This window comes from Mobula hypostoma, chromosome 6 (assembly GCF_963921235.1).
Source record: "Mobula hypostoma chromosome 6, sMobHyp1.1, whole genome shotgun sequence".
Taxonomy (NCBI): Eukaryota; Metazoa; Chordata; class Chondrichthyes; order Myliobatiformes; family Myliobatidae; genus Mobula; species Mobula hypostoma.
The window spans coordinates 175,734,076-175,752,333 of record NC_086102.1 but is presented as its reverse complement, the minus strand read 5'-3'; the positions used below and the strand labels follow the sequence as shown (position 1 = coordinate 175,752,333).

The following is an 18,258-nucleotide window of genomic DNA, read 5'->3' as shown; positions in this document are numbered from 1 at the left end:
AAGAATACAGATTATAGCAATTATTATAATTTTGGTTGATTTTTATTATCATACTTGAAAGAGTTACAGGTTCTATTAACAAATATGGATGGTACATCTCACCTGCTGCTTCTTTTGGCTCTTCCTCTGGCATAATAAGCTTCATATGATCTTGGCTTTAATTCCAGTGCTTTAGAGGCAAATTCCTCGGCCATTCCAAAGTCCTATCAAAAAGAAGAAGAAAAAAAAATCAGTATCCCCATAAAAATCCTGATGACAACCATTGTTAATTACTTTGGTACTATAAAACACACTTCCATACAAATCCAGCATCAATGAAGCACTAAGGAAACAAAAGACACTCTGTGATGAGTCCATAAATCCACAGTTAGAGATTGTCTGCAAGTGTCTTTAATTCTATTCAGGTTAGTCATACTATTACATTAAAAGAATATATTTCAGAAAGTCAGAATGGGGTAATTTATAGAGAAGATAAAAATTGAGTATAAATTCAAGTGTTTTACAAATAATGTTTTATAAAAAAAGTAACAAAAATCAGAATTAACTACATAGAGGAAAGAATAAGTACAAATGTAGAAGAGCTAGGATAATGAATATTAGCCGTGGATGAACCAGGAGGTATGTTATCTGCTGAAGGCTAGATCTGTGACATTCAAGTCTGGTGACCCAGGCCTGTACCAGAAAACCAAATATGATTTGCGGAGGGCTACTTCAAGGGCGAAGGGACAATTTCGAGTGAGGTTGGAGGCGATATCAGATGCACAGCAACTCTGGCAGGGACTGCAAGACATTACTTCCTACAAAGCGAAACCCAATAGTATGAATGGCAGTGATGCTTCACTACCAGATGAACTCTGCACACTTTGAAGGGAGAAAACACAGCTACAGCTGTGAAGATTCCTGCTGCACCTGATGACCCTGTGATCCCTGTCTCAGAGGCCAATGTTAGACTGCCTTTAAAGACAGTGAACCCTTGCAAGGCAGTAGGTCCCGATGGAGTACTTGGTAAGGCTCTGAAAACCTGTGCCAACCAACTAGTGTAAGTATTCAAGGACATTTACAACCTCCCACTGCTACGGGCAGAAGTTCCCACTTGCTTCAAAAAGGCAACAATTATACCAGTGCCAAAGAAGAGCAATGTGGGCTGCCTTAATGACTATTGCCTGATAGCACTCACATCGACAGTGATGAAATGCTTTGAGAGGTTAGTTATGACTAGACTAAACTCCTGCCTCGGCAAGGACCTGGACCCATTGCAATTTGCCTATCGTCACAATAGGTCAACAGCAGATGCAATCTCCATGGCTCTTCACAACACGGCTTTAGACCACCTAGACAACACAAACACCTACATTAGGATGCTGGTTCATCAACTATTGCTCAGCATTTAATACCATCATTCCCACAATCCTGATTGAGAAGTTGCAGAACCTGGGCCTCTGTACGTCCCTCTGCAATTGGATCCTCGAATACCTATCCGGAAGACCACAGTCTGTGCAGATTGGTGATAACATATCCTACTCGCTGATGAACAACACTGGCGCACCTCAGGGGCGTGTGCTTAGCCCACTGCTCTGTTCTCTATATACCCATGACTATGTGGCTAGGCATAGCTCAAATACCATCTACAAATTTGCTGACGATACAACCATTGTTGGTAGAAACTCAGGTGGTGACGAGAGGGCGTATAGGAGTGAGATATGCCAACTATTGGAATGGTGCTACAGCAACAACCTGGCACTCAACATCAGTAAGATGAAAGAGCTGATTGTGAACTTCAGGAAGGGTAAGACGAAGGAACACGTACTAATCCTCAATGAGGGATCAGAAGCGGAGAGAGTGAGCAGTTTCAAGTTCCTGGGTGTCAAGATCTCTGAGGATCTAACCTGGTCCCAACGTATTGATGTAGTTTTAAAGAAGGCAAGGCAGCAGCTATACTTTATCAGGAGTTTGAAGCGATTCGACATGTCAACAAATACACTCAAAAACGTCCATAGTTGTACTGTGGAAAGCATTCTGAAAGGCTGCATCACTGTCTGGTATAGAGGGGCTACTGCACAGAACCGAAAGAAGCTGCAGAAGGTTGGAAATCAAGTCAGCTCCATCTTGGGCACTAGCCTACCAAGTACCCAGGACATCTTTAGGGAGCAGTGTTCCTAGAAAGGCAGCATCCATCATTAAAGACCTCCAGCACCCAGGGCATGCCCTTTTCTCACTGTTACCATCAGGTAGGAGATACAGAAGCCTGAAGGCACACACTCAGTGATTCAGGAACAGCTTCCCCTCTGCCATCTGATTCCTAAATGGACATTGAAGCTTTGCACACTACCTCACCTTTATTAATATACATTATTTCTGTTTTTGCACATTTTTTAATAATCTTCAATATATGTAATTGATTTACTTGTTTATTATGTTTTATTTTCTGTATTATTTTTTTCTCTCTCTCTGCTAGATTATGTATTGCATTGAACTGCTGCTGCTAAGTTAACTGTGTTGGCACGTGGCCAAGTGGTTAAGGTGTTCGTCTAGTGATTTGAAGGTCGTTAGTTCGAGCCTTGGCTGAGGCAGCGTGTGTGTCCTTGAGCAAGGCACTTAACCACACATTGCTCTGTGACGACACCGGTGCCAACCTGTGCCCTTCCCTTGGACAACATCGGTGGCGTGGAGAGGAGACTTGCAGCATGGGCAACTGCTGGTCTTCCATACAACCTTCCCCAGGCCTGCGCCATGGAAACCTTCCAAGGCGCAAATCCATGGTCTCATGAGACTAACAGATGCCTATAAGTTAACAAATTTCACATCACATGCCGGTGATAATACACCTGATTCTGATTGTTTCAGGAAAGAAGGGAAAGTAAATATAAATTCAAGGAGATTAATTCAACATTACCTAACACTACTGGCGTGCAGCTCATTAATGAAAAACTTGTTAAGACTGTATGATTCCCACAGCTGCTAGATGTTCAGGATTTTTTTTAAAGCCACTAACTGATGCTTGGTTCTCATCAACATTTCATCAAATGGGAAACAAAGAAGAACTGCAGGTGCTGGAGTCAGAAACAAAAACAGAAAAGCTTCATCCAGGTCCAATAAAGGGTCTTCGACCAGAAACATGAACCGGTCTCTTTTTCCATCGGTGTGCGGACAGCTATGTCCCGGCAGCGTTTTTGTATCCATTTAATATTTCATCCAATATGCCAATACAGGTGACATAGCTCGGAAAATAACAAAGTGAAAACATCCTATTCCCAACTAATTCCAAAAATTTCAGCATGTTTGTTCTCCCTGAGCAGACTGGAACAAAGGGCAGGAGAGGATTGGGATAAGCAATGCAAATAAGCAAGTTAGACCATAGGTGCAGGAGTAGGCCATTCGGCCCTTTGAGCCAGCACCACCATTCACTGTGATCATGGCTGATCATCCACAATCAGTACTCCATTCCTGCCTTATCCCCATATCCCTTTACTCCACTATCATTAACAGCTCTATCTAACTCTTTCTTGAAAGCATCCAGATAATTGGCCTCCACTGCCTTCTGAGGCAGAGCATTCCACAGATTCACAACTCTGTGTGAAAAAGCTTTTCCTCAACTCCGTTCTAAATGGCCTACCCCTTATTCTCAAATTGTGGCCTCTGGTTCTGGACACCCCAAACACCTGGAACATGTTTCCTGCCTCTAGCATGTCCAATCCCTTAATAATCTTATATGTTTCAATCAGATCCTCTCTCATCCTTCTAAATTCCAGTGTATACAAGCCCAGTCACTCCAATATTTCAACATATGACAGTCCCGCCATCCCGGAAATTAACCTTGTGAACCTCTGCTGCACTCCCTCAATTGCAAAAATGTCCTTCCTCAAATTTGGAGGCCAAAACTGTACACGATACTCCAGGTGTGGTCTCACCAGGACCCTGTACAACTGCAGAAGGACCTCTTCGCTCCTATACTCAACTCCCCTTGTTATGAAGGCCAACATGCCATTAGCTTTCTTCACTGCCTGCTGTACTTGCATGCTTGCTTTCAGTGACTGATGTACAAGAACACCTAGATCTCGTTGTACTTCCCCTTTTCCTAACTTGACTCCATTCAGATAATCTGCCTTCCTGTTCTTACCACCAAAGTGGATAACCTCACATTTATCCACAGTAAACTGCATCTGCCCACTCACCCAGCATTCTCATAGCATCCTGCTCATATTTCACACTGCCACCCAGCTTTGTGTCATCGGCAAATTTGCTAATGTTACTTTTAATCCCTTCATCTAAATCATTAATGTATATTGTAAACAGCTGCAGTCCCAGCACTGAACCCTGTGGTACCCCGCTGGTCACCGCCTGCCATTCCGAAAGGAACCCGTTAATCGCTACTTTGTTTCCTGTCAGCCAGCCAATTTTCAATTCATGTCAGTACTCTGCCCCCAATACCATGTGCCCTAATTTTGCCCACTAATCTCCTATGTGGGACTTTATCAAAGGCTTTCTGAAAGTCCAGGTCTACATCCACTGGCTCTCCCTTGTCCATTTTCATAGTTACATCCTCACAAAATTCCAGAAGATTAGTCAAGCATGATTTCCCCTTCGTAAATTCATGCTGACTTGGACCGATGCTGTTATCCAAATGTGCCGCTATTTCATCCTTTATAATTGACTCCAGCATCTTCCCCCCACCACTGATGTCAGGCTAACCGGTCTATAATTCCCTGTTTTCTCTCTCCTTCCTTTCTTCAAAAGTGGGGTAACATCAGCTACCCTCCAGTCCTCAGGAACTGATACTGAATCTACAGAACATTGGAAAATAATTACTAATGCGTCCACGATTTCTAGAGCCACCTCCTCAAGTACCCTGGGGTGCAGACAATCAGGCCCTGGGGATTTATCAGCCTTCAGGCCCATCAGTCTATCCAGCACCATTTTCTGCCTAGTGCGAATCTCCTTCAGTTAGTTGGCAGAGTGCCATGATTTTTAAATATATTAACCATATAAACACACAAAGTAGTATCATAAAAGCAAAAGCAGTGAAATAGGTGATTAAAGTTATTAACAGCGCAGCAATATTGAAAAACATATGTGCCAGATTTATGAATCATGTTACCTGAAGACAGACAACAGCAGCATAAATTCATCAAAAAGGAGCCCTTGAAAGGGAGATGCTAAAAATCCAATCAAAATGAAGGGCAGTGGATTTTCATATCGCAATATAATCCAAATGTTCAGTTGTTATCACCATAAAGTACAAACTACTTATCTTGCTTTGCTAAGCCATAAGAGAATTTGAAAATGTCCAAAATCAAGAGTATACAGTTCCAAAAGGAGGAAACTTCAATACACAAACATCTACCTGAAAAGACAACCTATATTTATTAATTTGTACTTAGCCATGTATTGTTTTCAATATCCAACATTAAGATGTCAAAAACAATATTAAATGTTGTGAATAAATCAGTAATAATGCATATAAAAGTATGTTTAACTTCATTGTCAACAACAGCCAAAAAAGTTGATTCATTCCATTCAAATATCTCATCTTTAAAGTTCAAGTTTAATTATCATTCAACCATGCATAAATACCCAATAATACAGCCAAATGAAACAGTGTTCTTCTGAGGCCAAGGTGCAAAACACAATACCAACAATCATACAGAGCACAAGGCACATATAACATGCAAGACAGCAGTAAACACACAGTCCAACAAAAATAAAAATATTACTGTATATACAGCTCATGTCCTGGACTGGCTTATTCTGTAAATTAATGATGCATGGTGTTATTGGCAAGAACAAGCAGTTCTCAGCAGTCCATAGACAAACATACGCTTACAAACCAGCTTGCCTTCCACTGAGCGAACAGTGGAGGGTAGCACCAATGGGAGGGACCAACCCAGCCTGGAAACCGTACTACACCGCCTCTGGCTCCTCGTCTCCTGGAATGCAGCAAGCCCGCAGCTTGAGACTGCATACCTCCTTCATGCACCAACTCTGAAGCCTTTCTACAGCAGGCAGTAGCACAGTCCGCACCAAGTCCAGCTCCTCCACTAACAAGCAGCTTGCTAGTGGGTTAGACCTACAGTGCTTGAAATTCTTAATGTTCAGCATTGTCTTGCGATCATAAAAAACTTTTAAAAAGACAAAAGCACCTTTGGTTGGCCTCAGAGAGGCTGCTGCATCTGAACCCGCCATCTACCAGAAGCAACTCATAGCTGAAATTACAACAACCTAGGTGTGAAAGACAGTCAGAGGGCTACAAAAGCAAACGTCTTTTAAGCTAGAAGCATCCAGACCTATTTTCATCTATTAGCAATAAAACAGATCAGTCACAGACAGGGTTCTGATCTGACATACACAATACATCTAATAACTTATTATACACTAAGTGGGTGTGTACTGCCATACAGTGTTAGTGTGTAAATTAAAGTGTTATTCTTAACACAAATAATGTTTTTATCACATCTTTTTAATGATCGAGTGATTGAATATTTGAGAGCTTAGCACTGTCTTAAACCTGTTTTAGCTGTCATGGCTAGAAGCTTCCCCATCCTGGAAAGGAATTTCTGATGATGAGCAAAATAGAAACGTGCCAAACTAACATGCAAAGGTCAATATAGGAAAACGGGTACAGTACGTACATAAAATGAGTAGAAAACTAATCTTGGTCAACTATGACACAGAGCAGAAACTAGTTTTTAACTTAAATTCTCAGCATTCACAACTACAGTCACATCTCCACCATAACAACTCTCAAATGCATATACCCACCTTTCAAATTTAAAGATTATAACAAATGAAAGTTTATTAATTAGGAATATAACAAAATCAGATAGACCAGCTTACATTAGTTTTCCTCCGACATCTTGACAAATTTAAGTAAAGAGAAATCTTCAGATCTCTGAAAGATTTCACCTCATCCCCAAATCCTTCTCTTGGAAATTTCCTTAGAGCATACTGGTATCTCTGGGCTGCTTCCTTCATCTTTCCTTTCTGCAGAAGTAGAGTGTGACAACATATTATTTTCTCTAGTGTGATGACTATCAAGTTCTGACACAATGCCAAATACATAATTAAATGCAGAAGAATGCATAGCCATAATGCATTAGTTTACTTTGCCGAATTATTAGCTCTACAATTTGCAAAGCTTTCTGCAAAGAGCTAGAGAAGGAATTCAATGTATAGAGAATACCCCTGATACAATGAATGATGACAAAAACTTTGCCACCTTAAATTCTGGGCTGCTTCGAGTCTTGCTAAAAACTGAATTGCTGATCTAAACAGCTCAGCAAGTTTATCCCAATCAAAAATAGGAATACCATGAGAGTTACATCTACATAGAACATAGAATAGTACAGCACAGTACAGGCCGTGTAGTTAACAAAGGAGATAAAGGATATTAAATTGAAAGTAGGCTACAGAAAGTGGCAAGCACTAGTAGTAGACCAGAGGATGGTTTTTAGGATCCAGCAGCAGAAGACTAAAAAGCTGAAGTATGACTCTGTAAGTTGGAATGGGGCAGTTAATGTATAGGGAGGGACTCTAGCGGACAAATCTGGTGAATTAATAATAGCAAACAAAGAAATGGCATTATGTTGAATATTTTTTGCACCAGTCTTCACTGTGAAGCATTCAGACAGATTACTTTCTAGTCACATGGTGGAAAATACAAAGATCCCAGTAATAAGGAATAGAGCTTCAACATTCTTTCTCTCCAGAAGGATGAAAAGTGGAGCTTCAAATGAAGCTTCCTTGTTCAAAAAAAATGGAAAAAGGTAGAAAATTGAGAACTACAGGCTAATAAGCTTAACAGCTATTATTGTCAATAATCACAGAAATAGCTAATCATTTAGGAAAAGTGAACATAATTAAAGCTTGTCAACATAGTTTAATAAAAGGTAAAGCTTCATGCACCTGTGCTGAAATTGTCAATTTTATCAACTTTCCCTCCAACTTCCACCCTGCTCTTAACTTCACTTGGTCCATTTCTGACACCATTCTCCCCTTTCTTGATCTCTCTGTCACCATCTCTAAGGATAAACTGTCTACAGATCTCTTTTATAAACCTACCAATTCCCACGGATATCTTGAATATACCTGTTCCCACCATGTCTCCAGTAAGAATGCCATTCCTTTTTCTCAATTCCTTTGTCTCCACTGCATGTTTCCAGGACATCAAAGATATCTTCCCACTTCAAAGAAATGGGGGGGGGGGGGGAAGAGTTCCCATCCCTCACCCACATCCCCTCCCTTCCCCGGACATCCATACCCACCTCATCTAACCGCCACCTTAACGGGATACAGTTCCTCTTGTCATCATCTACCACTCTATCAGCCTCCACATCTAACACATCATCTCACGACCATCGCCATCTTCAACAGGACCCTACCAACGATGCATTTTCACACCTTCCACAGGGACCAGTACTTCTGATTCCATTGTCCATTCATCCCTTCCCACTAATCTCCATCCTGGCACTTGTTTCTGCAAGCAGCAGAAATGCTACATCTGCCCATCCACCTCTTCCCTCATCTGCATCCTGGATCCTAAACTGTTCTTTCAGGTAAGGTAACACTTCATCTGCGAATCTGCTGGGGTCATCTACTGTATCCAATGCTCCCAATGTGTACTCCTTTATATCCGTGAGACTCAAAGTAGACTGGGGTACCATTTTCTCCAGCAGCTTCACTCCATCACAAGAAGCAGGGCTTCCCGGTGGCTAACCATTTCAATTCCAATCCCCATTCCCATTCTGACATGTCAGTCCATGCCCTCCTCTTCTGCCATAATGAAGTAACTCTCAAGTTGGAACAGCAACACTTTATATTCTGTTTAGGAAACCTCCAACCTGATGGCATCAATTTATCCAATTTCTGGTAATTTCCCCCTCCCCCTTTCTTCATTTCCCCACGCTGGGTACTTCTTACCTCACCTCCCTCCCCCCAGATCGTGCTGCCCCTCCTCCTGCCCTTTCTCCCATGATCTACTCTCCTCTATCAGATTCTTTTACCTTTCCCACCTATCACCTCCCAGCTTCTGACTACATTCCCCCATGAGAACCTGCAGATGTACTATATTTATATTTGGAATAGGTATTTAACAAGGTGCTACATAGAGGCTGATGGATCTCTTTCATGGTCTTGGAAAAAGAGTGAAAACTGTCTATGTCGTAGAAAATAGTGAGTTGGAATAAATGGGTCCTTTTCAGACGAAAGGGGGCAGCTGATGATATAAAAATAGATGGAAAGGCATGTAGTGATAATAGAGTACAGAAAGATTCAGTCCTTGAGCAAAGAGACTGGCAAATGGAATGTAATGTGGGGAGGTGTGAGATTATGCACTTCGATAACATTAATCAAAAGGCAGATTGTCTAAATGGAGAGAGATTGCAAGTGACTGAAGCACAGAGGGATCTGGGTGTTCTGATGGACGAGTTACAAAAAAAACCCAGTAGGTTGGTTCAACAAGTAGTTAAGGCGGCAAACAACATTTTGGATTCCACTGCAAATGGCTTGGAGCTTAAGAACTGGAAGGTTCTATATAGCATGGTGGTGAGGCTTCATTGGAATATTGTGCGCAGTTCTGCTCTATCAGACCCAAAGATATAGTAACATTAGAGGCTTTACAAAGGAAATTCACCAGGCTAATTTCTGGGATATGAGGATTGTCCTGAATAGTGTAGACCTATATTCCTTGTAGTTTAAAAATATGAAGCATGACCTTATTCAAATATAAAAGATCCTAAGGGTGTTTTAACAGAGTAGATGTTGGTTTTCTCCTGTGAGAGAGCTCTCTAAATTAATCTAAGATGAGGAGTTGTTCACTTGAAACTAATTTATTCCCAAAGAGTGGTAAACCTTTGGAATTCCCCACCCCAGCAGGTGCTGGAGGCTGGATCATCAAAATTAGAAAAATTTTGAAATGGAGGTGACTTCTCCATCAAAGAATGGAGGTTAGGGGCTGATTGAGAAATGCACAGGAAAAGAGTTGAGGAATCATAATCACATTTGGAATACTGGTTGCAGTTCTGATCAACACACTACACAAAGAATGCGGTTCTGTTAGGAAAAAGTGCAAACGAGAGTAGCCAGAATGTTGCATGGAATGGAGGGCTTTAAATACAAGGAGAGATTGTTTAGGCTGGGACTGTTCTCATTGGGGACTGCAGGAAACCAGTCATTGCGATTTATAAAACTTTGCGGGACATAGATACGATACATAGTAACAGTCTTTTTCCTAGGGTAGAGGAGTCTAAATCTAGAAGACAAAGGTTTAAGGTAAGAAGAGAAACCAAAGGGGCATATTTTCTGACACAGAGGGATAGTGGAACAAGCTGCCAGAGAAAGTGATAGCAGCAGTAAAATCACAGTGCTTAAATAAAACATTTCGATAGGAAGAAATTGAAGGCAATGAGGGCCTGAAGTGCCTATTTCTACCTGCGTGACTCTATCTGAAGAGATATTCTGAAATTGATGAAAGTTTTGGAACAGGGAGAAAGAAAATATTGCTGGATCTAAATTTGGGGAATTTGGTGAACTATGTGAGAGAACATTCAAGAAACTAAGATCATAAAAAAGTTTAAGATATAGTGGAGAAAAATAAAGAGCAATCTAAAGCAGAAGTTCTTCATGAAAAGGCCTACTTAAATGGGAGTCAAGAGGATAATGCCAGGGTAAAAATGGAAAGACTGGCAGGTAAAATATAATGGAATCACAGGAGACTTTAACAAAAAGACATTTCAAGTACAGGTAAATTCTCAATTTATGAGAACTTAGGGGGCTGAAGCCAGAGCTCCAAAGAAAAAAAAAGAAACAAGATGTAAGGTGTATGATGAGTGTGAAGTAATTTGAGAGAGAACCAGGCTAAATATAGTAAGTTAATAGGAGAATTAAAAGAAAAATATTTTAAACATCTTGAAAATAGAAGACGTTAAATAAAAAGAAAGCCAAAAATGTACATCTGAGTAAATAGTCAGACCGGGGTGAAACTAATTAGGAACCTAGAGCATAGTCACCTTCAACTCTACCAAAATAAGGATGTAGCTATCTCAGTAAACCGAAGAAAATAGTGATGATGGATCAAAAATTGGTAAGTAACAACAAATAAGTATTAAGAAGTCTGGCTATGCTTTAAGTAAATGAGTCATCTGATCCAGAAGCACGATTCCCAGGTTACAAAGTGAAAAATATCAACATTTATTGCACATGGGCTACTGGTTTTCCTAAATAAAAAATAATACCACCACCAGTTCCTAGAACGTCATGGTTCCATTCATTAAGTGCTGTCCACTAGCTGATATCTCCACAGAAACATCCATTTTCCATAGCTAACATATCTGATTGCTCTATGTACACTTGGTATATAGCTTTCATTTAATTGAGTAATTCCCCCTAATGCTACCTATAATCAAAGCAATGAACACACATGCCATTCAGTCATTAAACTTCATCATTACTATTTGAAAAAAAATGTTTTAAAATGCATGGGAAAATCTGAGTAAAGCTAGATTCCTGTAAGTAATGTTCATTTGTAATCTTTGGAACCTGTATTTTATTTCAGTATCAACAATCATTTGACACTTGCTCATATTCTAGTCCTCTTGAAACAAATGCTAACATTACATTTGTCTTCCTCACCACCGACTCAACCTGCAAGTAAAACTTTAGAGAATCTGGCATGAGGACTTCCAGGTCCCTTTGCAGCTCTGATTTCAGAATTTTCTTCCCATTTAGAAAACAGTCCAACAGTGATTATCAAGAGATCACTATTAATGTCTCCATAATCTCTTCAGCTACCTCTTTTAGAACTCTGCGGTATAGTCCATCTGGTCCAGGTGACTTATTCATTTTAAGACCATTCAAGCACCATTTCCTTAGTAATACTAAGATTACACTCATTTCTGCCCCGACACTCTTGAATTTCCATCATATTGTCGGCTTCACCATGAAGACTGATATAAATACTCATTCACCATTTCTTAGTTCCCCATGACTACCTCCTCATTGTCACTGAAGGGTTTTTTTTTGCTGTCTTGAGGCAAATTGGGGGGGGGGGGGGTTAAATCACCATGGCTTGATGTCTCAGACCCTGTGGGAGGCTAGAACAGGAATTGCAGGGGCCCTAGCAGAGATATTTCAAACATCCTTAGCCAAGGGTGATGTGCCGGATGATTAGAGAATAGCTAACGTTGGTCTGTTGTTTAAGAAAAGCTCTAAGAATAAGTTTGCTCTGAAGTCATCCCTGCTGGTGTCCCCTTCCAATCATCTTTTGCCAGCTCCTCCCTCATGCCTTGGGAGTTACTTTTACTCAATTGTGAACCTGCTACATCTGATTTTAGCTTTTCCCTGCCATAGGACGACATAGGAACAGAATTGGGCGATTTGGCCCATTGAGTCTGCTCCACTATTCTATCATGGGTCATTTATTATTCCTCTCAACCCCATTCTCCTCCCTGCTACCCTTAACCTTTGACATCCTGATTAATCAAGAACCTATCAACCTCCACTTTAAATATACTCAATTATTTGGCCTGCACAGCCATTTGTGGCAATGAATTCCATAGATTTAGCACTCTCTGGCTAAAGAAATTTTTCCTTATTTCTGTTCTAAATGGATTCCCCGCACCCCCCCCCCCCACTCTGATGCTATGCCCTCTGATCCTAGACTTCCCTACTACAGGAAATATCATCTCCACATTGTGTTAGGCCCTTCAATATTTGATAGGTTTCAATGAGATCTCCCCTCATTCTTCTTAACTCCAGCAAGTACAGGCCCAGAGCCATCAAAAGTGCCTCACAAGTTAACCCTTTAATTCCTGGGATCATTTGTATGAACATCCTCTGGACTCTCTCCAATGCCAGCACATCTTTTCTTAGATAAGAGACCCAAAACTGTTCACAATTGTCCAAGTGTAGTCTGACCAATGCCTTAAGGCCTCAGCATTACGTCCTTGCTTGTTTTCTAGTCCTCTCTAAATGAATGCTAACAGTGCATTTGCCTTCCTTACCACCAACTCAACCTCCAAGTTAACCTTTAGGGAATCCTGCACGAGGACATCTTTCGCACCTTAGATTTTTGATTTTTCTCTCCATATTGAAAGTAATCCACAGCTTTATTCCTTCTACCAAAATGCATGATCATGCACTTCCCAACACTACATTCCACCTGCCACTTCTTTGCCCACTCTCCCAATCTAAGTCCTTCTGCAAACACTCTGCTTCTTCAACACTATCTGCCCTTCCACCTATCTTTGTAATGTCTGTAAAGCCATCAATTTTTTTATCCAAATCAATGACATAAAACGTGAAAAGAAGTGGTCCCAATACTGACTCCTGCAGCACACTCGAAGTTGCTGGTGAACACAGCAGACCAGGCAGCATCTCTAGCATTTCCAGTCAAGACGAAGGGTCTCGGCCCGAAACGTCGACTGTACCTCTTCCTAGAGATGCTGCCTGGCCTGCTGCGTTCACCAGCAACCTTGATGAGCGTTGCTTGAATTTCCAGCATCTGCAGAATTCCTCGTCCCTGCAGCACACTACTAGTCACCGGCTGCCAACCAGAAAAGGCCCTCTTTATTCCCATACTTTGCCTCCTGTCACTCAGCCACTCTTCAATCTATGCGAGTATCTTCCTGTAATACCATGAGCTTTTATCTTGTTAGCTAGCTACGAGCGGCATTTTGTCAAAGTGTGGTCCATCTAGTACAAAATGTACAGCTGAGTTACCTACTTTCAGACCTTTCAGCTTCCCAAGCATCTTCTCCTTAGTAATAGCAGTAACACTCACTCTGCTCACTGAAACTCTCGTATTTCTGGCATTCTGCTGGTTTCTTCCAAGACTGATGCAAAATACTTGTTAAGTTTGTCCACCATTACTTCCTCTCCGTCGTCATTTTCCAGTGGTCCGATATCCCCTCTTGTCTTTCTTTTACTCTTTATGCATCTTAACAGATTTCTTCTGTATTATTGACTAGCTTAATTTCCTATTTCATCTTTTCTCTCTTTATGGCTTTTTAGTTGCCTTCTATTGGTTTTTGAAAGCTTCCCAATCCTCCACCTTCCCACAGATCTTTGGATGCCCTCTCATTTGCTTTTATGCAGTCTTTGGTATCTCGTCAGCTACGGTTGTCTCATCCTTTTTTTAGAATACTTCTTCATCTTTGGGGCGTATCTTTTCTGCACCTTCCAAATTACTCCTAGAAACTCCAGCCACTGCTGTTCTCCTGTCATCCTGCTAGTGCCCCCTTTCAATCAATTTTGGCCAGCAACTCTCTCATGCCACCATTATTCCATTTACTTCACTGCAATAATACTTAGGATTTTAGCTTTTTCTTCTCAAACTGCAGGATGAATTCTATCATATTTAAGGCAGAGAGAGATAGGTTCTTGAGAGAGCCAGGGCATCAAAGGGTATGGGGTGAAGGCAGGGAGGTGAGGATGACTGGAAGAATTGGACCAGCCTATGATTGACTGGCAGAGCAGACTCAACAGGCCAAATGGCCTACTGCTGCTCCTGTATCTTATGGGATATTATGCTCCTACATATTATGATCACTGTCTCCTAAGGGTTCTTTACCTTAAACTCCCTAATCAAATCTGGTTATTACACAGCACCCAATCCAGAATTGCCAATTTCCTGATGGGCACAACCACAAGCTGCTCTAAAAAGTCATCTCATAGGCATTCTACAAATTCCCTCTTGTGGGATCCAGCACCAGCCTGATTTTCCCCAATCTACCTGCATATTGAAATCCTCCATGACTATTCCAACATTGTCCTTTTTACATGCTTTTTCTATCTCCCATTGTAATTTGTAGCCCACATCTTGGCTACTGTTCAGAGGTCTGTATATAACTCCCATCAGGGTCTTTTTACCCTTACATGAGAAAATCTGCCGATGTTAGAAATCCAAAGCAACATGCACAAAATGCAGGAGGAACTCAGCAGGCCAAGCAGCATCTATAGAAGAGAGTATACAGTTGATGTTTCAGGAGGATACCCTTCATCAGGACCTGATGATGTGTCTCAGCCTGAAACATCGACTGTTTACTCCTTTCCATAGATGCTGCCTGCAATACTTACTCTACCCACAAGGATTCTATATCTTCTGACCTGATGTTACCTCTTTCAAAGGACTTGATATAATTTTTTAAAGAACAGAGCCACCCCGCCCCCTTTGCATGCCTGTCCTTTTGATACAGTGCATACCCTTGGATAATAAGCTCCCAACTATGATCTTCTTTCATTGTTGTGGCATTACTACTCAACTATGCCACATCTTACCTGACAATCCCAAAAGCACCACAACCACCTTATTCCATTTGCTGTGTTCGTTCAAATATAACCTTCAATCATGTGTCCGTAATCCATTTCGATTTTGGCCCCATTACACTTTAACTCATTCCGATGACTGCAATATTACCCAACGATCTACCTGTCCTTCCTCATAGTCTCACTACATACTGCATCTAGTTGTACACCAACTGTCCCATCCTCAGCCCTATTACTTTGATTCCCACCCCCCTGCCAAATTAATTTAAACCCTTCCCAACAGCTCTAGCAAACCTGCTCACAAGGATATTGGTCTCCCTACACCAACTGGCCCATCCTCAGCCCTATTACTTTGATTCCCACCCCCCTGCCAAATTAATTTAAACCTTTCCCAACAGCTCTAGCAAACCTGCTCACAAGGATATTGGTCTCCCTTGGGTTCAAGTGCAATCTGTCCTTTTCGTACAGGTCATACGTTCTTCAGAGGAGATCCCAATGCTGCAGATATCTGAAACCCTGTCCACTGCACCAATGCTTCAGCTGCGCATTCATCTGCCAAATCTTTTATTCTGAACCTCACTGGCATGTGGCAAAGGCAGTAATCCAGGGATTACTATTCTGAAGGCCCTGCTTTTCTGCTACCTCCCTCCCTTTCTTCTCTCTTCAGGACCTCCTCCCTTTTTCTAGGCATTGGTATCAATATGTACCATGACTTCCGGCTGCTCACCTTCCCTCTTTGGAATGCAGTGGACCAAATCTCAGACATCCCTGACCCTGGCAGCTGGGAGTCAAATAATCTCTTTCACATCCATTGAATCTGCTGTCTGCTCCTCTAATTATGGAATTGCCTATCACTATTGCACTCCTCTTCTCTCAATGAAACAGGTGAATTGATTATGGGGAGCAAGGACATGGCAGACCAATTGAATAATTACTTTGGTTCTGTCTTCACTAAGGAGGACATAAATAATCTTCCAGAAATAGTAAGGGACAGAGGGTCCAGTGAGATGGAGGAACTGAGCGAAATACATGTTAGTAGGGAAGTGGTGTTAGGTAAATTGAAGGGATTGAAGGCAGATAAATCCCCAGGGCCAGATGGTCTGCATCCCAGAGTGCTTAAGGAAGTGGCCCAAGAAATAGTGGATGCATTAGTGATAATTTTTCAAAACTCGTTAGATTCTGGACTAGTTCCTGAGGATTGGAGGGTGGCTAATGTAACCCCACTTTTTAAAAAAGGAGGGAGAGAGAAACCGGGGAATTATAGGCCGGTTAGCCTAACGTCGGTGGTGGGGAAACTGCTGGAGTCAGTTATCAAGGATGTGATAACAGCACATTTGGAAAGCGGTGAAATGATCGGACAAAGTCAGCATGGATTTGTGGAAGGAAAATCATGTCTGACGAATCTCATAGAATTTTTTGAGGATGTAACTAGTAGAGTGGATAGGGGAGAACCAGTGGATGTGGTATATTTGGATTTTCAAAAGGCTTTTGACAAGGTCCCACACAGGAGATTAGTGTGCAAACTTAAAGCACATGGTATTGGGGGTAAGGTATTGGTGTGGGTGGAGAATTGGTTAGCAGACAGGAAGCAAAGAGTGGGAATAAACGGGACCTTTTCAGAATGGCAGGCGGTGACTAGTGGGGTACCGCAAGGCTCAGTGCTGGGACCCCAGTTGTTTACAATATATATTAATGACTTGGATGAGGGAATTAAATGCAGCATCTCCAAGTTTGCGGATGACACGAAGCTGGGTGGCAGTGTTAGCAGTGAGGAGGATGCTAAGAGGATGCAGGGTGACTTGGATAGGTTGGGTGAGTGGGCAAACTCATGGCAGATGCAATTTAATGTGGATAAATGTGAAGTTATCCACTTTGGTGGCAAAAATAGGAAAACAGATTATTATCTGAATGGTGGCCGATTAGGAAAAGGGGAGGTGCAACGAGACCTGGGTGTCATTATACACCAGTCATTGAAAGTGGGCATGCAGGTACAGCAGGCGGTGAAAAAGGCGAACGGTATGCTGGCATTTATAGCGAGAGGATTCGAGTACAGGAGCAGGGAGGTACTACTGCAGTTGTACAAGGCCTTGGTGAGACCACACCTGGAGTATTGTGTGCAGTTTTGGTCCCCTAATCTGAGGAAAGACATCCTTGCCATAGAGGGAGTACAAAGAAGGTTCACCAGATTGATTCCTGGGATGGCAGGTCTTTCATATGAAGAAAGACTGGATGAACTGGGCTTGTACTCGTTGGAATTTAGAAGATTGAGGGGGGATCTGATTGAAACGTATAAGATCCTAAAGGGATTGGACAGGCTAGATGCGGGAAGATTGTTCCCGATGTTGGGGAGGTCTAGAACGAGGGGTCACAGTTTGAGGATAGAGGGGAAGCCTTTTAGGACCGAGGTTAGGAAAAACTTCTTCACACAGAGAGTGGTGAATCTGTGGAATTCTCTGCCACAGCAAACTGTTGAGGCCAGTTCATTAGCTATGTTTAAAAGGAAGTTAGATATGGCCCTTGTGGCTACAGGGGTCACGGGGTATGGAGGGAAGGCTGGGTTCTGAGTTGGATGATCAGCCATGATCATAATAAATGGCGGTGCAGGCTCGAAGGGCCGAATGGCCTACTCCTGCACCTATTTTCTATGTTTCTATGTTACTTGAGAGTCATAAAGCCATACAGACATGTATCCATTAGTCCATCATGCCCATGCTGAACTTTTTTCCCCATCAGCATTAACCCTTTTTGCCTGCATTACGTTCATATCCTTGCCTAGTTAGATGTCTCTTTAAGGTAGTGAATGTAGCTGAATTCACTACATCCTCTGATACACTATGGTGTGGACATGGTTCCAAATCAAAGTGGAAATTCAAAAAGATAACATACCTTATAAAGCAGGTTTCCCTCTTCCATTAGTTTTTGTAATAAAATTATCAGAATGTCTGGTTTGGACGTAGCCATTGCCCAAGCTGCGTTACCTGCATGAATAACAACATGGCTATA

At 41.8% G+C, this 18,258-nt stretch overlaps 1 protein-coding gene across 2 annotated transcripts in view; it reads right to left on the bottom strand.

Annotated features, from left to right (window-relative positions):
• The window catches only part of tanc1a (tetratricopeptide repeat, ankyrin repeat and coiled-coil containing 1a), a 153,329-nt gene that overhangs the window by 3,117 nt on the left and 131,954 nt on the right, over positions 1-18,258 (bottom strand). Inside the window, exons 24-26 of one of the 2 annotated variants that reach the window (XM_063052294.1) lie at positions 18,142-18,233; positions 6,832-6,978; positions 103-203 (exon numbers count right to left, since the gene is read on the bottom strand). In XM_063052294.1, coding sequence (XP_062908364.1) covers positions 103-203; positions 6,832-6,978; positions 18,142-18,233 — 340 coding nt within the window. Of the gene's footprint in view, positions 1-98; positions 204-6,831; positions 6,979-18,141; positions 18,234-18,258 lie in introns of those variants that run through there. The other variant, XM_063052295.1, reaches the window with a different exon arrangement.